This window comes from Lycium ferocissimum, chromosome 10 (genome assembly GCF_029784015.1).
Source record: "Lycium ferocissimum isolate CSIRO_LF1 chromosome 10, AGI_CSIRO_Lferr_CH_V1, whole genome shotgun sequence".
Classification (NCBI taxonomy): domain Eukaryota; kingdom Viridiplantae; phylum Streptophyta; class Magnoliopsida; order Solanales; family Solanaceae; genus Lycium; species Lycium ferocissimum.
The window spans coordinates 32,119,187-32,145,926 of NC_081351.1; the positions used below are offsets into that span (position 1 = coordinate 32,119,187).

At 35.0% G+C, this 26,740-nt stretch overlaps 1 protein-coding gene across 1 annotated transcript; it reads left to right on the forward strand.

The window, feature by feature from the left end:
* Nucleotides 1–10,016: 10,016 nt before the first annotated feature.
* Nucleotides 10,017–11,481, forward strand: LOC132033423 (transcription factor MYB44-like). Its single transcript, XM_059423397.1, has one exon. The coding sequence runs from the start codon at nt 10,132–10,134 to the stop codon at nt 11,077–11,079; it is 948 nt and encodes a 315-aa protein (XP_059279380.1). The 5' UTR covers nt 10,017–10,131; the 3' UTR covers nt 11,080–11,481.
* Nucleotides 11,482–26,740: the final 15,259 nt, after the last annotated feature.

Genomic DNA, 26,740 nt, shown 5'->3' on the forward strand with positions numbered 1-26,740 from the left:
AATAAAGATAACTGACTAAACCCCCGAATGAGATGGGGCTTACCAATGAGCTGATACGAGCAAATCCTACTGAGCGGATGCGGCGTCCTGTAAATACGTACCCGCATCGCAAATGCAGCCCCGGCACAAAGGGGACGGCGTCGACATTGAATATCTTGGTATGTAAAGCGAAAGAAATAACATGGGACATGGAATAACATATAAGAGCCTAAACCGAAACACCGGACATGATCGATACGGATACATATATCTATAACATGGTAAAAATATCATAAGTAGGGAGAGCAATAACTTATAACCGATCCATGGTTCTTGCGTCGCGTCCCGCCGGCTGCCCTGTGGAACATGAGATTTAATAAAATATGAAAGGATCCGGTCATTATGAGAGATCGTCCGGGACATGGGTGGAGCGATCCTCATCCTACGGTGGTTACGTAGTTTCGGTTATCCGAAGCCTTCCTTTAAAGCAACTCCCAAAACATGAACATGTAAAATAGTGACACTTGTCGCCTATAGTATGTCATGAAACATAACTTGCTTGTACATGGTTTTTATGAATCATAACTTGCTTATACATGGTTTTCACGAATCATAACTTACTTATACATGGTTTCATAAATCATAACTTGCTTGTACATGGTTTTCATAAATCATAACTTGCTTGTACATGGATATCATAAATTATAGCTTGCTTGCAATGAACTTGTAAAACATGTATAGTATTTTCTTGAAAATAGCATAATATATCATAAACTAGCATGCATGAACCCATGGAATGAGATATATGGATTTTTCATAGATTACGGACGTATTCTTAATAATCATAAAGAAATATTAAGAACTCAATGATGAATTATAACAATTCATACATAATATAATCATGGACATGGACTGGGGTTATCACAGCATGGTATAGAAAACCACTAGTTTTCATAAAGAATCATAATTTATGGATTATGAGGCGTGGGGAAGAACAATGATGTTTCCACACGTAGATAGTAACTCTACATACCTTAGTTGCTCCAAAACTTGAATTAAATACTTGAGCTTTGAAGAAGATTTCCAAAATCTTGAATTCTTGAACCTTGAGATGGGTTTTCTTGAAAACCCTAGTTTTAGGAATGATGATTTCTTGTTTAGATTACAAGGATAGATGTTAGAATTGAGTTGGAATAATTAGAATAGGCTTACCTTGGTGTTCTTGATGAAGGAGAGGGTAGGAAGTCGTTCTAGGGCTTGAGGAGTGAAAAATAATGAGTTGAACTGATATGGATGAATATATACTGTCTGTGAAATTGCAAATTACGACCTGAACGATTCGGTCGTAAATTCGGTTTACGGGCCGTAAATTGATTTACGTCCGTATTTTGATTCTGATCAGACGCCTCTCTTCAAAAATGGCCATAACATTTTGCACGGATATCGTTTGACCCCCGTAAGATACCGTTGAAAGGTATTTCAATGATCTCAACTTTCATCAAGGAAGTTTTCTCAAATTCCAAACAAGTTTTGAAATACGGGCCGTAAAGTGAAATACGGTCCGTATTTAACCATATGACCTCAAAATGTCAAATTCCGGAATGTTCGTTCTTGGTTTCAATTTACGGCATGTTGGAATAAATGGGCGTAAACCACCATATCACAACCGAACGGAAAAATCTCAATTCCCACATTCCTTATCGATTTTCCAAGTCTAGGATCATGGTTAAAGCTTAGGTCAAAGATACGGGGTGTTACACTATATTTAAGTCGCCGCGTCTACTAGCTAAATATAGGGTCCTCCAGCTACGAATTGTAAATCTAGAACATGTAGTTATAGGTTGTTAGAAGGAGTTAAAAGGTAGCTGTTTGTGAAAATTTTACTAATTTTAGCTTATTAGCTGAAAATTACTCAAGACCATTAAGGAGACCAATTTTCCATTATATTATCACCAATGTGAAACTCAACACCCTCGTATATCAAGACCTCCCAATTAAAACGTGCACAATATAGTATAATGCTTCAACATTGAATAAACAAAAAATTGAAATGAATCTAATATTAATTCCACGTTAAGAAATGTTACGTTGGGTCTAATCCAAAAACTAACTTGTCAGTTGAGGATTGCCAAGAGCATACAAGGAGGTCAAGTCCCGCGTCCCACCACCTATATGGGACTCAACACTGTAAATTACATATTTATTAATAGTATATTACTACATAGAGAGTGGACTAATATTTGTTTAAATCGGCTATACTTTATTCGGAAAAGGCTCAAATATGCCATCGAGCTATTGGAAATGGCTCATTTATGTCACTCGTCAATAGTTTGGCTCGTTTATGCCATCGAACTATCGGAAATGACTCATTTATGTCACTCATCAATAGTTTGGCTCATTTATGCCATCACTCGCTACCAAAATGACTCATCCATGCCATTTTTTATTGACGCCAGTTTTATAATACCAGATATGAATCGTGGCCTCGATTAGAATGGCGGAGCGTAGTCATCAAAACGTTCGATGAACCCACAAGCTTTATTCAAACCTTATATTTGCTTTAAGAAATTTGTGTAATATGTATAAATTAGTAATTTAGAACCCAGTAACTTAAAGATTTGAATTCGGAACCTACAAACCTCAAATTGTAGCTCAGCCTATGATTAGATGTATACGTCGTTTAATTAAACCGGCCCAATTTTTACTCCCAAATTAATAAAAAATACGACCCATACACCCGACCCACCCACAACCATAATCTAGTTGGAGGTCACGTATCATATCTGGTATTGTAAAACCGGCGTTAATGAAAAATGACATGGATGAGTCATTTTGATAACGGACGATGACATAAATGAGCCAAACTATTGATGAGTGATCGAAATGATAGTTCGATGGCATAAATGAGCTTTTTCGTATTTTAAATGAAACTATAATTTTTGATATTATGAAAATTTCTTTTCCGCACTTTATATTTGTTTCCCTTTTTAGTGGAAAGAGGTACTATTGTATTGATGAGAAAATTGTTCCTTTCTTGTGGTGCCGGGCTAAAAGCAGAGCATTGGCAGGTTAAAAGCCAATACGCCTAACTTGCTTGAGCAATACAGTTATACAGAGGATAGAGACCTGACTTTCATGTGTTTATTAAAGTAATGTACGTAGCATCTAACACTTTGGTCTCACAAAAGTTACACATTCTTCAAGCAAAGCATGCCTAATTTCTTCTCCTTTATATTACAATAACCGTGGCTGAATATTAATTGAGAAAAAAATTCACAATATAGTGTCATTCGAATTTCATGCGTATCAAACGGACTTGGAAAATATCGAGTACACTTATATAAATTCCAACACAGAAAAAACTTACTACGTGATAAACCATTGTTATTTTGTTTGGCATGTACATAGTCTTGGGTCACCATTCTTTTGAGTATGGCAAAGTAAAAGGAGACAAGATTATATTCACCTCCCTCTACTTTGTCAATCACAACATTCGTCTAATCTAATTTTCGATAAATGTGTAGACATAAGGTTTCAACTATTTCAATTTTGGTGGACAAAGTTATCTAATACATATGCTAAAAAAAGATAGTATTATGTTTTTGAAAGAGATCATTTCCTCTTATTGAAAGAGGCATACAATAATGAATTTTTTTGAAATATAAAAGTGTGTTTTGAACAGTCTATTTTTAAAAAGAAAATTAGACAAGGAAATTGAGGGAGATGTGCACTCGGGTGGGCTGTGGTTTATAGACACGTGACAAGGTGGCGTAATGGAGGAAGGGACGGTGCGGAGTACGGGCAAAGGACAGAAGAAGTAGGTGAGGAAGGCACATGTGAGTTGTATTACTTTAGATTTTTATCGCATCTGTGACTTATTCCTACTACTCCTAACTTTACTACCCCACCCCCAACCCCAAGTGCTGTCTTCAGTTTCTTCTTATTTTTCTGCAAAAAGTATTCAAATTTTATTAAAAAGTAGTATTCAATTTCTTTAATGTTATAATTTGATAAGACATAATGTAGGACTTATAAACACAAGATGACACAAATGCTATGTAGAAACACAATCTACCAGTTAGGTCTGTTTGGAATTCATTGTGTAATTAGCTGGTGTTGTAATTAATAAGGTAGCAATTACAAAGTCAAAGTAATTACACATTATACTTCTTTCATTTCAAATTAACAGTATCTTTAGCTTACAAAAAAGTCACAAAATAATTATCACTTTAGAAATTTAAGATCAAAGTTGACAATTGTTTTCAACTATATCCACCATCACAAGTAACATCGCCGACAACTACTGACATCAACCAACTCTAGAATCACAACACATACCGCAACCATCACAAGTCACAACTATCACCACCACCGATACTAGCCACTAGCACCAATCATCACCACCGCTACCACTACAAAGCTTCTCCACCATCACTCGCGAACATAAATGTTTTATTTATCAAATAATGATTCTATTTTACTGAATTTGTACTTTAAATATTTAATTACTTTTTATTTGAATTATATATTTATTATATTTAAAAATAAATAAATTATGCACAATCAAATGTTAAAAAATAAATAAATTTAATCATTCAGTGTTCAGATCTTAGATACAATATCTTAAATTATTCTGATGTGTACAAATTTAGAAGTTTTAATTTTAATTCAAACAAATGGGGCCTTAAGCATTTATATCCCAATACAACAATTATGAGAAAATAAGTTAGTTATCAGTCTACGGATGCTAAGTTTGTTATTAGTCTACGGATGCTGACTTTATTTGTAGCATTTGAAAAATACTGGTAAACATTACTATCAAGGAAAATACTTACATCTTCTATCAAACAAGTAAATACCGTGACATTTTTGGTGTATTACTTAAACATATGTTATTTCATTATGGTTGATTCACGCGTATTGTGCGCATGATATCAAATAATTATATTAAAATTAACAAATAAAAATGAATATTTATTTACTTTTATACTACGTGGAACTAACGACTATTAATAAAACAATTTAAACTCCTTATAATGGTCATAATTAAAGGAAAATCTATATAAATAAAATTAAATTTAGCTCACTTCATTCTTTAGCAACGCTGCTTTAGAATTAAAATAACAACATACCCAGTGAAATTTCACAATGTATTCTAAGGAAAAGTGTCCAGTATCCTTACTCCTATCTTAGAAGATATTTTAGGTCAAGCTTTCCGAAAGCACTTCGCCTGCTATAAAAAACACAACGAGAAGATAAAAGACAAACAATTCAAAGAAAAATGCAAATGAAACTAAAGAAAGCGAATTAGTCAAGATGTTCGTTCGAAAAAAAGGAAGCGTAGCTACGTATAAATAAGATAATCGAAGCATAAGAAACAACATATAGTAGCAAGAATCAAAGGACAATAGATTATAGATCGAAATACAATGTATCACTACCTACTAGCCTTTCCTCTATCCTAATTCGAGTCCTCCATAACCTTCTATCTAAGGTCACGTCTATGTGAAATCGAAATCGCGCCATGTCCCGTCCCGACCGCACCCCAATACTTTTTTGGCCTACCCCTACCTCTTCTGAAACCATCCATAGCTAACCTCTCACACCTCCGCACTGAGGCATCTGTGCCTCGTCTCCTCACATGCCCAAACCATCTCAGCCTCGCTTCCCTCATCTTGTCCTCTACTGATGCCACTCCAACCTTATCCCGGATATCTTCATTCCTAATCCTATCTCGCCTGGTGTGCCCACAGATTCATCGCAACATTCTTATTTCAGCAACTTTCATCTTTTGGACGTGAGAGCTCTTGACTGCCTAGCACTCTGCCCCGTACAACAAAGTCGGTCTCACAACCACTTTGTAGAACCTGCCTTTAAGTTTTGGTGGCACCTTCTTATCACACAACACTCCTGAAGCAAGCCTCCATTTCATCCACCCTGCACCAATACGATGTGAGACATCATCGTCAATATCCCCATTTTCTTGTATAATGACCCAAGATATTTGAAACTTCCCTTCTTTGGGATGACCTGGGTACTAAGCCTCACTTCCACGCCTGGCTCATGTGTCACGTCACTGAACTTGCACTCCATGTACTCTATCTTGGTCCTACTCAACTTGAACCCTTAGTGACTCCAGAGTTTGTCTCCAAACCTCCAGCTTGACGTTCACTCCGCTACGAGTCTCGTCAATCAAGACTATGTCATCTGTAAATAACATACACCATGACACCTCACCTTAAATTTGCCGCGTCAAACAATCCATCACTAAGGCAAATAAAAATGGATTAAGAGCTGATCCCTGGTGCAACCCCATCTCCACTGGGAAGTGCTCCGAGTCTCCTCATGCTGTCCTTACCCTGGTCTTGGCTCCCTCATACATGTCCTTGATCGCCCTAATGTACGCTACAGGTACACCTCTGGCCTCCAAGCATCTCCATAAAACCTCTCTTGGCACTTTGTCGTAAGCCTTTTCTAGGTCGATGAAAACCATGTGCAAGTCCTTCTTCCTCTCCCTATACTGCTCCACCAGTCTCCTCACAAGATGGATGGCTTCTGTAGTCGAGCGCCCCGGCATAAATCCTAACTGGTTCTCTGAAATGGACACACCTCTTCTCAAAGCTTTTACCTATTATAAATTTGATGTCAATGTTTATTCAAACATTGCTACCCAAAAAAAATGTTTTTACTTGCATTATTTTCTTGTTTTGCGTTAAAAGTGCACAATTCAATTTCGCTCATTCACAAAGTTACCGTAAGTGTTAGTCATTCCATACTTATCATCATGTGCTGTGTAAATTTTGTATTCTTACACGTTATTTGACGATAATGTAATTATATAAATAGTCAAATAGCATGTTTCATATTAACATAGATATTTTAATTAATCCAAAATTAAATATGCTCGTCATATCACAAACGCTAAAAATAAAATTTACTCATGGAACCAAAAAGGTTAATGGCTATAGGTAGCATAAGCAAAGTCTTTATTAATTGAAAGAGAAAGAAAGAGTCTTTAATTGAATCCAAACACTTGGTAGACAGGTATTCGGCAAAGGTACATTCGGAAACGACAACACACAGCCCATATTCATTGCATGAAAGCTGAAATGAGTGCCGATAAATTTGTGGCTTTCAATGATCCAAGATACTATCTCATTCACCCCATTTAAAACACATTGGTAATAGTGCTAAGTGCTACAACAACTAGTGACCCCTTAAACACAAATGATTTTTTTTTCTTTGTAACAAGAATAAAATTACATAAATATAATGAATCGCATATTTTCGCGATGGTTGTTTAAGCCGAAGGTAGAACTAGATGTGCAACTATCGATTTAACTGATAAATCGAATTGAAAAAAAAGGTTACTTACTGATATCGGGTTATTGATAACTGTTTTCAAATTATTTTGTGTTTTTAATTGATCTATCGATATATTAATTTTTTTAAATTTACTTAACGGTTAAACTGATAACCCAATGAAGTCCCGCTAAATTTACCTTTTTATTTATGATTATATAACAGTGACTCTAGAATTAGAAAGCTTATACCTCATTTTCTATTTCTCTTTGCCAAAGTTTCATTAGCTTGACTATAATATATTGGAGTTTGTTATAACTAAACATATTTATGGTTCATAACTAATCTGCATTTTTACTGAGTGAATGATTATATTATTATCTCTTCAATAAAAGGTAAGTGAAATCCGCCCTACTATGTACCATCCATTTAGTAGCACTAAACTTTCTGATACAGCCTCAACTAAACGAAATAAAAATTAAGGAAGGAGCTTAGCCTAGGTTAACGGTAAAAGGTTGTGATTTTGTATTAGTTGTTTGTTGCAGTAACACATGCTAATGTGGATGTCTAAGACAATAAATTTGTCTTAGAGGTTACTATTACTATTATAGAAGAAAGTCCATATTAACAGATGAAACAAGAAGAGAAAGGAAAAATATCTAAAGGAGCAGGCTGGCTTCTAGAAGGCATCTTTTTATATGTTAAACTGATAACTAAAATCGTTAAGAACTAATTAATAGATAACCGATAATGAATATCTTAATAGTTTGGTTGTCGATTTAACTAGTATACAACTCGATAATCAATAAATTGAACCGATAACATACAAAATCAAAACGAACCTAGCCGGCTGATAAATTGCCTAAGTAGAAAAGGAAGAGGAGATTTTTTTTAAGAACAATCTTAAATTAAGATAAAATATGCTAATATCATCAAATTCCGTACTAGAGGTAGATCGTGTGGCGGAACTATTCTAGTCCAAGGGATGTCAATTGACATTCTTCATTTAGAAAAATTACAATAGGTAGATAGATAATCATTTTTAATGTACATATATTATATGTTGAACTTCTTCGTATGTTTACTTTTTATATTATGATAACCTGTAAAAATTCTGACACCCGTTCAACTGCACCTTTATAAGAAAGAATAAAGTTGGTATATTGGTCAACTTCTTTTAAACTAGATTAACATCTCAAAGAAAATAAGGTAGAAAAAAAAACAACTAAGAAACACGAGCCAGCAAAAATGATTGTGACTCAAAACACTATCAACGATTAATGAAAATGAACGCTGCTTCTTGATTTTATGGTATATTATATTACCATCACACATTGATTAAGATTGCAATTTTAAAGTAAAAGCCACTACCTTTGAAGCAAATTTGTTGAAACTCCATCTATAAATCCGCTCATTGACTAAACAAAAGTGGAGAAACAATCTTTCGGTTACCATGTAAGTTGCGTGACATGTTTCTTCCTAAATCTAGGTAACAACAGTAATCAAATTAATTAATTACTCAAAATCTAATCTGATCTCATTAATTAAAAAATCAAAGAAAACGTTAAAGTCGGTTACAGGCAGTTCAAACTGGGCGCGTGTGACTGGCACGTGGAGGTAGGTGGGCACGAAGGCCGTTATGATGGGTCAGGTTTTACAGCCTGGCTTCATCCTCCTATTCTGCTTCAGTTATTTGTCGTTTAGTGCCAGCTCATCACCACCAAAATTTTTAAAAAAATACTCTAGTAAAACCTACTAAAAGTTGGAAAATATCAACGCCCATGAAAATGCTCTCCAGCCTGGCTTTAGTCAAAGCCCATCCACTCATCTTCTCTTAACCGTACGTACACTTCATAAAAATAAATAAATAAATTATTATTAACTTCCAAAACGGTCGGTGATTTGAAATTTTATTTTCCATAAATCTCACTAAAATATATTTAAAACCAACTACTACTCCTGCTCCTTAAGGGGTCCGTTGGTAATTAGTTAGAGTTACACAGATATTAATTGTGTAATTTTTTATATATTATTTTTTACAGAGATTAAATCTGCAGGATTAATTGTTCACGAATTAATAATTTTATTTTTTACTTTGCATAAAATAATACATAGTTCTCCACAAACACAGCATTACCCTTATACATGAAACTAGCCTTCTAACCATCTTTCAAACTTGGTAGTATTAACTATACAACATTTAGTGGTCGTTTGGTAGGTAGCTAAAATTATCCCTGGATTATAATTTCGGGACTAATTTATCCCATTTTTTGGGATTATTTTATCCCATTTGAGAGATGAGATAAAATAATCTCAGGATAAGTGGGATAAGGTGGGATATCCACCCTTAGAATAAGGCTTCATTTTGTACAACGTTAGGTAGAAGGTATAAATTTATCCCAAAATAAATTTATATCTCCTATCAAATACGATATAAAAAATTAATACTGAAATATTCCAGCCTATACCATGCGCCAAACGACCCCTTAATATACAAATAACTTGCCTCATATCAAGCTATCAAACCATTCCAAAATATCCCAAAACTACCCGAGATTTTAGAAGCGTGATTTAAATAGGTGTCTATTTAACCGTCTCATCATGTGACACGCGTCCCTTGCCAGCTGTATACTTGTAACTGCCTTTGCTTCTCTATAACCGGTCACTTGCACCTCCTCAACCAGTCATCCCTATCCTCTTTCCCTTGTCATACTATATAAACCCCTCTCTCTCCCCCACAAATCCTAGTTTAGTAAAAGGCGAGGCTCCGCCTCCCACCACCACTCCTAATTTGTAAATATTCTCACGAGAAATCACCTTTTCTTCCGGTTTATCAGTTACTATTCCCTTATGGCTGCAATTATACAAAGAAAAGATTCGGATCGGATCAAAGGTCCATGGAGCCCCGAAGAAGACGAACTGTTACAAACACTGGTTGAAAAACATGGGCCTAGAAACTGGTCTTTGATAAGCAAATCGGTTCCGGGTCGATCCGGAAAATCATGTAGGCTTCGTTGGTGTAACCAACTTTCACCTCAAGTTGAACATCGTGCTTTTACGCCTGAAGAAGATGACACAATCATTCGGGCCCATGCTAAGTTCGGTAACAAATGGGCTACGATAGCCCGTTTACTATCGGGTCGGACTGATAACGCTATTAAGAACCATTGGAACTCTACTTTGAAACGTAAGTGTTGTTCTATGTCTGAAGATTTAAGCTTTGATACACCTCAACAGCCTTTAAAAAGATCTTCTAGTGTAGGTATGAATCCCGGTAGTCCATCTGGATCCGACTTGAGTGATTCAAGTCTTTCGGGTTCGGGTTTTCCTCAACCCCTTGTTTGTAGACCCGTTCCCCGACCCGGTGGTATTTTCTCTCTTCCTCCAACTCCAGTTCAACAGATCGAAACTGCTCCATCTGTACCCGTACCCGTACCCGTGTCCGACCCGCCCACTTCTCTTTGCCTTTCCTTACCGGGATCCGGATCCAATGAGACCTCAAATCAGTCCACCCAAGTTGATAAACCAATACCCGTACCCGAACCGGTGCCAGTTACTTGTTTACCCCCGTCTTTTATGGCTCAGATTCCTCAAAACCAGCAAAGTTTTGATTTTTGTGCACAAAAATCAGGAGAGAAACAGTTTTTTACACCAGAGTTTTTATCAGTTCTGCAAGATATGATAAGGAAGGAAGTGAAGAGTTATATGTCAGGGTTTGAAAAGAATGGTGTTTGCATGCAAACTGATGCAATAAGGAATGCAGTCATTAAACGTATGGGCATTAGCAAGATTGAGTGAATTAATCAGTGATTACAGATTTAATCAGGCAACAATGGCAGCAGCAAAGCAAAATGAGGTTGAAATGTGATGGAGGAAACAATGGATGGAAGATCCTTTTTTTTTTTTTTTTATTTTTTTGCTTAAATCCTTTTTTTTTATGCCTTTCGTAGAATTCATGGTTCTACAAAAAAATAATTTTGCAGTAGTGTACAGATGGAAGGGAGAGAAGAAAAAGAAAAGAAATTGGAAAACGTATCTGTTGTTCAGGGAAAAATGCATGGAAAAAAATATCCTGTCGACCAACCAACCAGAAAAAAAAAATTGAGAATCTCATTGCCGTGTCTACTGGATGAACTGCTGCCCTAAATTGATAATATTTGACTAGTAATTAATTTAACAAATGTTGAGTACTATTATTAAGAGGATTTTCCTTTAGATCTTTGCTAAAATAATAGTATTTCATGAATTTTATTTGGGCATTTTACATAAATGACTAAGGTCTAGGGGTTTAAAATTGAGCATAGTTACATTTTCAATATTTACATAACATAGCTTACTTTTTTAGCTTTATTCATTTTTTTTTTGTTGCATTCATTTTTTACATCGAGTAAAATTGAATACATAAAAATATAGATATATCAAAAATTAACAAATACACTAAAAAAAAAATGAATACAATCTAAAAAATTAACAAAAAAAGGGAATACAATCGCCGTATTCGTGAATATAAACAACACCAATCACTAATTCCGGCTAGATCTGCCGGAAATTTCATAACAACACCAACAACAACCCTTATGGTGGCGTTTTCGGCCAGATTTGATGATTTCCGGTGTGTTTGTGGTGGCATGGTTGGTGGCCGGAGCTTGTTCGCCCGAGCTTCAGCGGCTAACAACAACAACAACAGCCCTTATGGCTCGTTTTCGGCCAGAGATCTGATGATTTTTGGCGAGTTTGTGGCGGCGTGATTGGTGGCCGGAGCTCCGGTGGCTGAGCAGAAAAAGCAATCAAGAAATTTTTTTTATAAATAATAAAAATAATGTATTCTACTTTTAAATATATATATATGTAGCTATTAATTATATTTAACATATTACTCTTAGATATATGATGTAAGTAATTTAAAACTAAAGTTACTAAATATAAATTGTATTAGTAGTGAGTTATGACATGTAGATTTCCCATTTTAGAAGGGAAAAACGTGTTTCTTTAAGAAGACTATCTAAACGAAATTGAATTATCGACGGAATGGATATAACGTCGAACTTCGATATGTATAATTCATGTGGTCGGCGTAAATTTAGGATTGAGTTGCAAAGTTGCAAATAATTCGTAGATTGAAAAATCCATAATGGAAAGTAATGAGAATTTTGCTAGTGGTGGTTGTTTGGATTATTCAGTTTTAGGGTCAGCAGCAATTGGACATGAGATTGGATTGGGTAGAAGCCAAGTAGGTCCAGTTTTGAATGATATTTTGTTTGGTTTGCAGCTAACACCCAGTGTTTTAAAAGGCAATTTCAAGATATGTCGGGGGCGAGGCATATAAAAACGCTCCACGCGTCTTCGACTTACTGGTGAGATTTTACGCTCTAAATGTCTGACTGTACGTCCTAAACATGTCTAACGCCCAACGCTCGGGACTCGCCTAGTAGTTCTTACACAAATTATATATTAAATTCCTTAATTAAAATCGTTGACCCTCATAATTCTTTAATAAATGAATAATACTTAATAGTTTTTCATCTATAGAAATAAGAAGATTGAGTGTAACTAAAATAACAAGTCGTAGTATTGCATATTTACTATTAGAGAACATCGTGTGGGTGAATATCACTTAATATTTCTTTTAAAAATACATAGCCGATTTGTACATTTTCACTTGTCATTGGTCTTTTGTCTTATGTATCAAAATTATCATATTTCACTATTTGAAAGTAATTTTGATTTTATTCATGAAGGAATTATATTTTAATTATAATACTGATAAAGTTTATTGATATAAAATGAATAGTATGATAGTAATATTGTTTTAAGAAATTGTGATTTTTTTACTGTTTTAAAGTTAAGATGTTAGAGTTGATTTGTATTCCATAATAGATTTTATTTCATTGTATTGTTTATAATTGTAAAATTATGTTATATATAATTACAAGTTATAAGCAGGGGTGACTCAAGGGTGAGGCTAGTAAAGCTTTTGTTTTAGGCCCTCAAACTTTTGAGGCCCCAAAAAATTTTACCGATGAATTTTATGGTTTAAGTTTCTCTTAGATAATATTGAAGATTGTAAAAGAAGTACAAAATATATATATAACAAAAGAAAGAAAAAACACTATCTAAAGAAAAAACACTATCTAAGTTTTAAGAGTAATATTTTAAAACTTTGAACTAAACTACTCAAATCTTCATAAAATTAAATAAAGTTTTCACAATAACATCCTAGGTAATGTCTTTAAAACGCATGGCTAATATTTTATTGACTTGAATTGATCCTCACTAATATAAATACTAATGTTACTATATGTCATTTATTTACAGTTTTCTTTTATTTTTTAATGTAATTTTACCTATTTAAAAATATTTCTTGTAATTACAATATTTTATGAAATACTAAAAATAAATACCCATGGGGCTTACGCCTAGTGCCTCGGGGCTTATGTCTCGCCGAGGCAAATGTAAAACGCCCCTGCCTTTTAAAACACTGCTAACACCTACAATAGATTCACTTACAATTAATTAATTAATGTGGAGACAGTTGTGCATGTCTTGAAGATTGTGGTGCTAACTGAAATTGTTTAATCAGTTGCTGATCTCCAGCTAATAGCAGCCTGTTAATGCGTTATTAGTCAAAGAACTTGCTTAAGGTGCTTAGTTTGTGATATGATGGTTAGGCAAATGCTCATTATAGTCGGTTAAAATCACCCTTTTTGTTGTTGGTGGTGGATGCACTATGTGTTACACATGGTACAAGTGTTTTAATAAATTATCAGTGGAACCTAATCTAGTTGTGAAAAGGAACATTCGAGAAAACATGTGGAGCTGTTGAAATTTATGCGAGAAAAAAAGATTTTAATTATTGGTTAGCAATATTATTTCACATGCTTAATGTTACGTGATGATTTCTTAAAATGTCTGGAAAGGACGATATAGGGGCCATCCTATTAGCGTAGAGTGACTACAGACCCTCCTTTTGCATCACATTAAGTTAAGATTGATTGTTAATAGCAGCTAATCAAGTAAACAATATGCACAAAAAGAATAAAAGAAAATTTGCTTGTATCTACAAGTCCAATTATTGCTTAGCAATTATGACTTTCATGTTTAATCTTACCCGATGCCTTTTTAAAGTATCTTGGAAGGACGATTTAGTGGGCCTACTTGGTGGACCACAGACCCTCCCTTGGCATAACATTAGCTCTGAGGTAGGTTACAAATGAGTTTTAATTCAATTCTTTTCTTGTACACTGTTCAGTTAAGATGTAGTGTTACTTGGCTGGCAAAAAATAACCAGAGACATCGATTGCTTTGTTTTACATTGCTCCTTCCAAGACACTTTAAGAGGGCGCAGATTAATTATGCTTTATTTCTACCAAGGCAGAATTTATACTATGATGGCTTGCATTCATTTTTTCTAAGTTTAGGACAGAAGATTGTTTTTGGTTTAAATTATTGCCATTTCATCTTTTCTCAATTGTTCATTTCTACTCCACATTAAGTTTGGCTGGGGAGTAGATGCATGTTAGGTATTGGCCTGAGATACTAGCTTACGAACTTTCTTAAACGTTTCTGATCCGTGGGCTCATTGGTTTGGTGGTTGCTTTCTGATTTCTGGGGACCATATAGGGCTGGGCCTGACAGTTTTAGCACATGAGAATTTCTCTGATTGGTCTAATTATAAAAGGCACTGGATTTTGTTTCACTTGAGTGCAATTAGATGAAGAAATTGCACGATTCCTCCTTCAAATGGGCTGGTCTTTAATTTTTGCTCTTTAGCAATCTAACTTATGTCTTGTGGGACATGATTTCTTTTGTCATGCGAGACATAAGTTGTGAAATATTATGATAAGAAAATATAAACTTATGCATCAAAAAGTTGTTTGTTATGAGGGACAGAATTAAAGACCAACACAAAATAGGGTAAGCTGGCACCTGCTCAAACCGACCGGAACGATAACCGGTTAAGAAAACCAGCCGGTTTTAAAGTCTAAAAATCGTAACCGCCACCGGTTTTTAACGGAAACCGGACCGGTCCGGTTGAAACGTTAGAAAATCCTTTTTTGTTTTTGTTTTTTGTATAGATATATATTATAGTATTTATTAGTATATTGTAGGTATATTTACATATGTTATATAAGTTTATAAATAAAATTTATATATTTACCGACTAACAAAGATATACGTGTGTGTATATATATATATATATATATATATATATATATATATATATATATATATATATATATATATTATATATGCTTAACTCGATACTACATATACCTAAAATATACTAAAAATATACTTATATATATCAATATACTTAAGTTATATAACTTATATATACATGTTTAAGTTATATATATACTTATAACTTATATATATATGTTTAAGTTATATGTATGTATGTATACTATACATACTTATATATGTTAAAGTTATATGTATTATAACTTAAGTTATTTATAGCTTAAATTTTTTTCTAAGTTTATAAATTCCTATTTTATAAATTAAGTATATTTATATTATAAGTATATTCTTAGTATATTTTAGTTATTTTTCAAGTATATAACTTTCTAATTTTTAATTTAAGTAGATGTATATTATAAGTATATTTTAGGTATATTCCTCACTTAATATAAGTAAAAATATGAACACAAGTAAATAGAAGAAAGTTCAATGAGCCGTATATTTTATTCATTCATGGATAACATTTGTTTGCAAGTTGTAGTTTTTTTAACTTGCAAATAATACATGAGTTGCAAAGAAATAGTAGAATAATAAAATAAAAAATTATCAATCATTTGGTTAATATCCGCCATATCATATTCGGTCATGGAGATATCTTCAAAGTCTTCCATTTGGTCCACTCCACTTCTTATCAAATCTTCAATCTCTTCCTCTTCGCCTTCCACTCGCTTCTAAGTTATTGGTTGCGTCGCTCCGATCTAATCCAATCGCCAATGCACACTAGTACTTGCAAGCTAAATCCGATAATGAGTGTCTATGGTCTCCAATTTGTTGTCTTCCTTGCTAAATGCACTCTCCGAAGCCACAGCTTGACATTTGAACCGTAAGGATATCTCGAGCCATTCTTGAAAGATTTGACAGACTTGCCTTGTATTTCTTCCACTATGCTAAGACGTCCAAATCATCTAGTTGGTTGATATCCATATTTTGCTGCATCAAATAAAGGTATTATTCATCAAAGTTTGCATTACAAGAAGGAGTTGGATTTGAATGTAAAACTTTTAAATGCGACAAACCCGACAAGCCCTTTTGCTACTTTGAGAAGTAGTGGGCGTGAGCAACGGTGTAGCATTTTCTTCCAAATTAGAATAATGACTAATTTTTTTTCTAAACTTGGCATCAATAACGAGCTCGGCTTCAGTTAAACATGGTTCAACTTCCTCTTCAACTTCTAAAAAGGTATAAATTTGATTAACCAATGCTCTAGTATAAGACATTTTTAAACAAGAATTTAAAAGAGAACCCAATATAAATAAAATTGGGATGGAAAAAAATACTTCTTAAATTTTGTTGTCATATTAAAATAGCCGCTTGATAACCGAATTTATTTTTATACTCTTGTAAAACTCTAGCTATTTCCGCTAAGTAGGCTAAAATTTCGCTACTATGGATAAAATTGTCTAGAAAAAGCAAAAGCTGCATTATAAAATTTTTGTAAGAGTTCAACACATTCCTTAATATCTTCCCAATCGGTAATATTTAACCAATCATCACTATTTGTATTAAAATGGTTGTGAACTTGTTGTATGGGAATCATATACTCATATGCTTGTTGTAACATAATGTAAGTGTAGTTTCACCTTGTCTCAACTTCTACTTAAATTTTTCTAGGTCTAAGGCCATTTTCCACACAAGAATTCTTAAAATCTCTCAGTTTTGCCCTATTAGCATTACAAAAAAGAAACGCAACTGCATTTCTAACTTTTTGGATAGAATCTTCAAAACATTCAAGACCATCTTTAACAATCAAGTTTAAAATGTGACAACTACCTCTCACATGAAAAATATTTTTTAGCGGAGGGTTTAATTCCCTTTTTAAAAGACTAATCGCCTTTGTATTATTAGAAGCATTATCTAAAGCAATACAAAGTGTTTTTCTATAAATGTTAAAAAATCTCATAATAGTAGACATTGAATCCGCTAAAAATTTTCCATCGTGACGACCTTTCCCTTCATCATATAAAAAAGCTATAACTCTTTTTTGCATTACCCAATTATCATCAACCCAATGACATGTAATAGTAAAAAAATCTAACTTGTTAAGACTAAGACCCAAATAGGCGGTAAGAGAAACATTACAATTTAAAGAATTAAATACATGGCACAAATAAAATCTATATTTTTTATACAAATCTATAACATCCGCTCTACAAGTACTTCTAGGAATACCCTCAAATAACGGATTATAATAACGTTGAATATAAGTAACAAACCCCAAACCCGAAGAAAAGGAAAATGGTAGAGCATCAAAAGCAACCATTTTAGCTATTTCTACACGCTCTTTTTTCTTGTCATGCTTAAAATTTTTACCGGTTCGTGGGTCTATTGTCATTTGAATACCCCCAGATTTGAACCCGTTTGCTCTCCCCAAACATCCTTATGTTTACTTTTCATATGATTCGTTAGTGTACCCGTTCCACCATCCTTACTACTTTGTTGCTTAAAAACAAATTCTTCTCTACATATATTGCATGTAGCTCTTTGTCTTTCCTTATTCTTAGTCATAAATCCCCAGATTTTAGTGGTTGGCTTACGAGTTCTTGGCAGCTTATCTTGTGTATGTGATTGTGCAGGACCTATATCTCCCATGGGATTTTCGGAGGCTTGTGTTTCATCATCATCATCATCATCATCATCATCAATTTCATTAAAAGTGTCGGTATAATGTTATTGCATTGCCTCATGATCTAAAAGTGATTATTTCCACCAACATCAATACCTAAATTAGGTGTTTCGTTCATAAATGTTTCCTCATTAAACCCACCCCTAACAATACCACTACTACCGACACCACATCTAAATCTCTTCGCCATTAAAAAATAGAATTAATTTAAATTACACTCAAATAAATCACTAGAAAATAAATTGCGTAAATTAAATAGCGAAAAATAAAGATAGAGTTGAACGAAGGTACCAAATTGCCGGACTAATTTCTAACAAAGTGAAGGTAGCTAGAATTGCAAATCTACCAAAGCTACTTCTATTGTTGCAAAATCACCAACTCCACCAACAATATTATAATTGCAAAATTAATAATTGAAACTAGAATAAAACTTTATAATATTTAATTGAGAGAAATTTAAAGTGGCTAATTGTTGCAAAGTAGCTATAATTGAGAGAAAGAAAAGAGTGAATTGGTGTGAATTAAAATTGAAAATGAAGAGGGGTTTATGTTATACCCTATTTTAACCTAAGTCAAAATAGTTTATAACATCCCGGTAATTCCGGGGTTATTTAAAGTTAAGAGTCGCCACCTAATTATTATGGTGAATTAGGACACCTAAAGTTAATTAAAATTATTCTAAAGTTAATTTTAAAAGTCTGCGAAACTTGAGATTCTAGGTAAGGGTTCAATTAGTTTAAAGGGAAGGTATTAGGCACCCTTTAAGACCCATTAACAATGGTTAACCGACCGGACTTATGATTAGTTAGGCTAAGTGTAAATATTATAGAGAAGAAAATAGTTTTGTAAATATTGCTAAAGTTATAGACATGTAAGATTGCTATAAAAATAAGACTTGTAGGAAAATAGTAATTTGCATAAGAGCTTGGTTATAAATAAATTGAAGGAAACGCGAGATGGTGTAATGTTTTAAACGTATTTGAAAAATAACTCAAAAGGAGAGACATTAACTGATTTTTGTTTTCAGAGTCAAACAAGATGAGATTTTTCTTTCTCCTTTTTATTATTTCCTATTAACTAACTTTAGCTATGCGTGCTTAATTCAAAATTGAAGAGTTGTCTATAAAATCTACTTGAGTTCATTACTTACATCTTAGTGACGTTTCAAACTTTCTTAAATAATAAGAATAAAAATGTGATCTTGATTCCAAATAGATGTTCACGACCTCACGTCCTGAAGATTAATTGTTTTAATAAAAGTAAATACTATAGATACTATAAACAATTTTAAAAACAATGAAAAAAAAGAACAAAACCGTGGAATTAACTAATAGTTTTCCCTTAAGGTAACTAACCATTGTTTATAAAACTACCCATACTAATTCCCTATAATTCATGTAAGCTAAGAGGCAAAAATAAGGTGTTAATCATACAAAGTAAGTCAAAAACACAAGATGAAGATAAGATGAGGGGAAAGAAAGAGCGAATGGATACCCATTCTTAAGACCCATCATCATTGAAATTTTTATTGGGCTTTGGCCCAGAAAGTCTTTTTTTTTTTACTTTTTGCTACGAGCAAGCTGGACAAGAGAGGAGGATTTTGTTGGGCTTTTAGCCCAACACCGAATGCGGAGGAGGTATCCGTCAGACTCGTGCGATGATTTCACATACAAAGACAAAGAGAAAAGAATTAGTAAATAAATCCCACCATAATCAATACTACTCGAATCTAAACTCCATGCATTATATCAAAAGTAATAAATCCGAATGACTTTAATAAACAACAACAAAGTGGTGTGATGACTCAACGAATTAGAGCTAAATCTTAAAGCGATTTGCTAAAAATATGCAAGAAGAAGATTAATCCAAAACGGTGTTACAACCTCAAAATGAATAACAATTCGGCTTTCGTAACGGAGCTAAAACTCGCCTCAATGGCAACAAATTCGGCTCAAAATGCAATGGTCTATGGCCCGAAATTACAACACCAAAAGTGGCTAAACTACAGCTATTCGGATAGATGGTCTCAGTCACGACAATTATTCTGATTCCCTCTGGTCAAGATAGACTTAACTCATGCCTATTCTCATCTTTGGACTCAAATTATACATTTAGCCGACTTTCGAGCAACAAATTATTCATATCCAAATAAGTTCACATAATCTAGCTTGTCTAGATCCCTGCATTTCTTTAGATATCAAATCCGATTTTTAAACATATTCAGCAGATATAAGCAATATCCAAGGACCATTTAAAGGGGACATTTCACCGTAGCATTCTTACTAACAGATTATACTACCAAGATTGAGCTTAAGTAACCATGTGTCATTGTATTTTCTCTAAATTGCTAAGACAAAGAGTTGAACTTAACGAATACGACAGCTTGTACTAGTCAGGACATACATGCTATGCTAAACAAGTAATAAGATTAAACTATACTAAGCATGATCACTAAACTAAACAAAAGCCTAAATACTATGCACATAACTGAACTAGTCTGCTAATAAAATAGACACGATCAAACAAAGTTAAACAAACAAAGCCCAGAAAGCACATAGAGGAAAAGTAAAAAATCTTGGAAAAAAAGGAAATAGAGTATTAGACAACACAAAGCGTATGAACTCTCATCAACATTTGTCGAACATTCCTACTTTAGACGATATACGCCCCGAAAAGATGACTTTAAATTTAAATAGATGAATATGATTGCAGCAACATCCGGAATAAAATCACATAAACGAGGCCTCGTAATATTTTGACAACATGATTCAAACACAACAAGGAATAGGATTCCAAATTAACCAAACTAATTTCAGACGAACTTCAGAATCACAAACACATACAAAAGAATGCTAAAACAAAGGACTGCATTTCATCAAATCTTCACAGATTTAAGAAAAAGAAAAAAAAAAACTTAATTACCCAAGCTTTAACACACAGTCGCCCAAAAAAACCCATCTTAAGGAACAAACAATACTGAAAATAACATAACTACGTGATTTGCCTACGACCTAACTAATGTCGACAGAAAAAGATGGAAGGACAAGATCGAGTATTACCTATCATGGGTGCGGAATCGGGGCTCGAAGCGCGGATCTATACTCGACTCCAAAGTAAAAGCCGATTTGATAAGAGTGAATACTTAATACTTCAAAAAAATATTCCCATACGATGTCGGAGAATGTATGTCTTTCAAAAGCGGTGCTCCCAAATATAGTGATTGTGGAAAGTGTAAACATTTAGGAAGTGGTTAAGTGGGCGACCGTAACTCCCGTATTTAGAGAGTAGTAATGAAAAAGATGAAAAATGTTGAATGTCGTCCAAAATCCCCCTCCTTTCAAAATGAACTTGTAGATCTTTTTATAGGATGATTTGGTAGGTTTTTTTGAGTTCGAAATTATGGGGTTTTAAAATCAAAATTCAAAATTGAGTCAAAGTTTTGCTAATCCGAACGTCAGCCTTTCACGTGGTTGATTCAGACCCTCTCCCAAAGGGTTCGACCTTCTCTCGATCTTTGAAGATTTCAATTTGTTTGAAGCGAGAAAGGAGCGTCTTTCTCTGTCAATCAACAGAAAACTCAGACAAAACAGACATAGAGACGTTTTTGTGTAGAAATGGAAAGATGCATCTTGTGCAAGGCTAAAGAGAGGGTCGGTATTTAAATGGAAAGGAGAGAGGAGAGGGAGGAGGAAAGAAAGGCGTGCGTATTGCACGAAAATGGGGGTGGCGAGATCTGCCATGGCTGAAAGGGCCTGAGCTTTGGTCAAAAATGGAAGAGGGAATGAGGAAGACGACAGGGAGAGAAGAGAGAGCGTAGGGAGAGAGAGAGAAGAGGAGGCGTTGTTGAAGAGGAGAGAAAGAGAGGCTGATCGTTAGTTTTAGGGAGGAAAAAGAAATGTTGGGCCGGGTCGGGTATGGATTTTAATTGGGCTGGTCGGGTATAAAGTGTAGTGGGCTGGTCCGTTGGAATGGATAATAGACTTGATTTTTTGGGCCATTAATTGGCTGAAGATATTGATCCTTTCTCCTCTATTTAATTATTTTCGGGCTTCTAATTTAATAACTAGTACAATTTATACTATGATAATTAATGATTAATATGTAGAAAATAAAGGACTTGATAAAATATAATTAACTTAACGAAAATAAAGTGACGAAGAACCTTTTTGAAATTTGTGATGAAGTAATACTAGTAATGTTTATAGTAGAATAGTGAAAATGAAAGTAACGATGTTAATAGTAGTAGAAAATAAAAATAATAGTGAAAACAAAGAGTATTTAGCTGCACAAATTTAAAAGCCCAAGGAAATAAATTGAACAAGGGAGGGACAAAAATTACCGGGTGTCAATGTATGCTCCTCTTCGACCGGAGACGATGTGAAGCGCGCGAAGTAGTTGACGTAAGCCAATTTTGTTCCGACCAACTAATACGAACTTGGAAGAAATTGAGAAAGGATGAGTTAGGAGCATTGGTGGAAAATATTATGGGGGCAGAAGGAATTATGGCCGAACCCGTTTCGAGTTGCCTATATGTTTTGGGTTCTATGAGAATCAAGTTGTATGTAGTCCAAAGAATTGAATCGATACCTACCTACGCTTTTTGCCCCAGTGTTGAATTATGGTAAGACTGGGATATAGTAAAATTACAAGATTGTGAAAAGAGTTGATTGAGTAGAGTTTTAGCAGTGGGTATGAAAAGAGATTAACCTACGTATCACGTGTTTGTGGACGTAGGCAGGGTCGAGTTCGAGAGTAGATTCGTGACCTTTGCTTGTGAGTTTGATATTCCTCTTCAGCAAATTTGCCCCAGTTCACTGTGTAAGATAAAGTTCCACGTTGCACTGTGTCTCTGTATGTAGATTGTATTTTCTGTCAAAATTGAAATTCTTGTCAAAATCAGTAATAAAGTCTAGGATAAAGTTGAAAATGTAAAACTTATAAAGAATGTAAAAATAATAATAAATATAAGTGTGGAAATGAGGGTGAAGCCGTGTGGCTTATAATGAGGCAGTGTGGTCAAATGTTGTCTCTGGTTGTCTTCAGGTACTTGAATGAATATGTGATGTGTATGCCGAGGATGTAATAATATTTCCAGTTGTATATGATAGTAATAAGGTCTCCGGCTGTCTTCCGGGACTCGATGATAAACGATGTCTGTAGAGTTTAGGGTAAAGTCATTAGAGTAGGTAAAGTGACTGATAAAGTAAAGTAGTAAAGTAGAGCGTAGAGTAAGTATATAGCCATTTGGCTTATGCAAATGAGGCTGTGTAGCCATGTGATGCCTCCGATTGTTCCGAGGGTTCGATGATATCTGCGGAATTAAGGTAAAATTATTAAGGTGAATGATAAGGTAATTGATGAAGTAGAAGGTAAAGTAAGAGGGCGGTTCGTCCGGCTTATGAAAATGAGGTACAATATAGCAGCCATATGATATCTCCGTCTTGAGACTCTGGGATGAGGATTCCCGTAAAGTCCGGGGTAAAGTTGTTAAAGTAAGTAGAGTAAATGATGTCTCTGGTTGTCTTCGGAGACTTGATGCCAATTCCCATAAAGTTCGGGGTAAAGTTGTTAAAGTAAGTAAAGTGAATGCTGTCCTAGGTTGTTTTCATTTGATGAAAATTCCCGTAAAGTCCGGTTAAAGTAGTTAAAGTAGGTAAAGTAAGAACGTAGATTCTGTAAAGTTGGCAGTAAAGTCGTAAAGTTGGTAAAGTAGATGATGAGAATATGATTGCCCGTAAAGTTCGATAACGTCATAACGCGGTATTAAAATGATAAAAATAAAATGATAAAGTAAAAGAGTAAAGTAAGTGCATAGCCGTTTGGCTAATAACGTGAGTGGTATTGCGACGGGCCAAATTAATGACACACGTAATCTGATTCGATTCGTCTTGATCTCGACAACCTACAAAACGAAGTATACTTGTTAATGAGGTCATAAAGAGTCGTGATAAAATAAAATTGAAGGTAAAGTTAGAAATAAAGCCGTTTGGCTTTAACAAAACCTAATGAGCAGTGATGTTTCGGCAGAGTTGATAGGCTTGACTATCGGTCTCCGCAACTTTGTCTGCACTCAAAGAAAAAATTCTTAGTTCGTGGCGAGGAAGTCGATTCGTGTCGACTCCGAAGCTTGGACGTTGTTGGCGCTCCATTCGTCTTGTTTGTTTGGATCTTATAATCTCCATTCAAGCCTCGATAGATGAACGGTAGTGAAACAATCGAGAGAAAGTATTTCATTTGAAAGGTAGGTATGTAAATATATGTATGAAAATGTAACCACGCATATAAGTTGTAATATATATATATATATATATATATATATATATATATATATATATATATATATATATATGTATGTAAGGAGAGATATACATGTAAATATATGTATGTAAGTTGCAAAATATTTCTGCCAACTTCAGACTGTGACCCTTCTGAACAATTGAAAGGTCATTTGTCTAAAATACTTCCTGTCTGGTAGTCTTAATATTATCAATGTCTAACTCTACTCTTTGTCTAATCTTTCAAAAATATGCCCCAGAGTTTTGGCTTAGAGTGTACTAAATTTATGTTGTGGTGTGACCGAACCTTATATAGGTTGCTTACGTATCCCGCTCGAAGAATCGAAGTCGTAACGTAGTTCGTACGGTACGTAAAATGATTTGAAATTTTTAACGGGGACCGAACCCGATGTGGATTGCCTACGTATCCCGCGGAATCGGGTCGGCGTAGTTACGGTATATAAATGGTAAAAGTTTGTTAGCTTTCTACCAAATATGTTCGACTTCGTATGTTGATAGTCTACGAATCCCGCCGCAGGAATCAAAGCAAGCGTAATTCTCCTTGTATAAAGATTTTGGGTTTTACTCGTTATAACGCAACCGAACCCTATGCTGGTCGCCCACGTATCCCACCACGAAATCGGAGTCGCCGTAGTTCATACGATTGTTAAAGGAAAGGTTGCAAACTAGGTCAAGTCAACTTTAACGTTGTCTTTTGATTTTTCTTGACCGATAGCTAGCTTTCGGGTTTATGTCATCACCTATTGGCTATCTTGCTTTCTTCCAAATGGAATCTTGTCTTGTCCTCTAGTTTCTTTGTTACTCCCTCGAGGCTTATGTTATTCATCTGTTCATTTTATGTCACAATCATAGAGTTGGCAGATTTGATAAATAAAGTAGAAAATAATAATAGATGATTAAGGAAAATCAGAAGTGCATTCATGGTTTTTGCAATTTAAGCTTCCAAAAGATGAGGCGAAACAACAAAGTTTTAGGGCACAATTTAAGCCTCAATTTTAAAATCGTGCTATCTCAAAAGTTCACTACGTATTCAAATCTACCAAGACTCCCGGCGAACCCGGGGACGGAGTACAAGTCCGGTTCTTCGAGTTTCTCACAGTTCAAGCACCCCGATGGTCGGTGCCTCGGTGTTGTAAGTAGTTGTAGTGTGAGCAATCTCGTTGGTGCTGTCTTTGGATTGTTCCACGGGGGCGACAAAGGTTGATGGCATGATGGCTTCTTTCACGTCTCCATCGTCTTCAACGGTGATCATGTTCACGTTGGCATTTTCATGAGTAGGTAGAGGGTTGTTTTCCACGTTGGGCCGAGCTCCAGTAAGTTGGATTGCTCCTTCCTTAATCAAGGCTTCGATTTTATTTTTGAGCCCATAGCAATCCTCAGTGTCGTGCCCAGCGACTCCAGAATGGTAAGCACAGCGCTTGGAACCATCAAACCATCTTGGAATAGGATCGGAAATTTCCGGCTTCAATCGGTTGTATCACGCCGTTTTTTCAATCTTTCGAACAATTGAGCCAAGGTTCAGCGAATCGAGTGTAATTACGGGTATTTTTGATGTCAGTGTTTGGACGGGCCTTAGGTGCGGTGTGTGGTCGATTTTGGTAAGTGGGAGCTTGAACGAAGTTGATATGGACGTGGGTTTGATATGGAGGTGCTCGGGGTTGGTAGTAATTTGCTTGGGTATTGTAGACGAGGGGTAAGGAGATGGTGGGTTTGGTAAGGTTCGACGTAATGGTAAGGGTAGAAAGGGCGCTGATGGTTAAAGTATGTAATGGCTTGGCTTGGATTATGTCCTTGGACATTCATGACCGCAGCAAGATCTTCTTTCTTCTTTTAGTCCCACCGATGAACCCGATTGGTAGCCTTGTTTATCGCATGCAGCGAAGATCCTCGAATTTTTCCCGATTTGATGCCCTCTTCAAGGCTTCTCCCATTCAGACAACTTCGTGAATTTACGTCCATCATACCTATCATTTTCTCATAAAATATGCCCGACAGCATTGATAAGTAGCAGATCATTTCTCCGTCATTCATCGGGGGGTTGAACCACTCGTCGCTTCGACTCCAACGGCTAGCCGCATACTCACCGAATGACTCGGTTGACTTCTTGGTTAACTTGGTCATGTAGACTATCCGGTGTGATATCGGTGTTGAAACCGAATCGGTCCATAAAGTCTTGGGGCCATATCACTCCAACCACGCCATCATGACGTCTTGTTGTGTATACCGGTAAGAGCTGCCGTATGATAAACACGCCTAATTTTATCCTTATGTTACGATCTCTGCCTACTCCAACTTTGTT

Bases quoted from the DNA above. Each gene is read 5' to 3' on its own strand.
- LOC132033423 (XM_059423397.1), top strand. From the start codon at position 10,132: ATGGCTGCAATTATACAAAGAAAAGATTCGGATCGGATCAAAGGTCCA.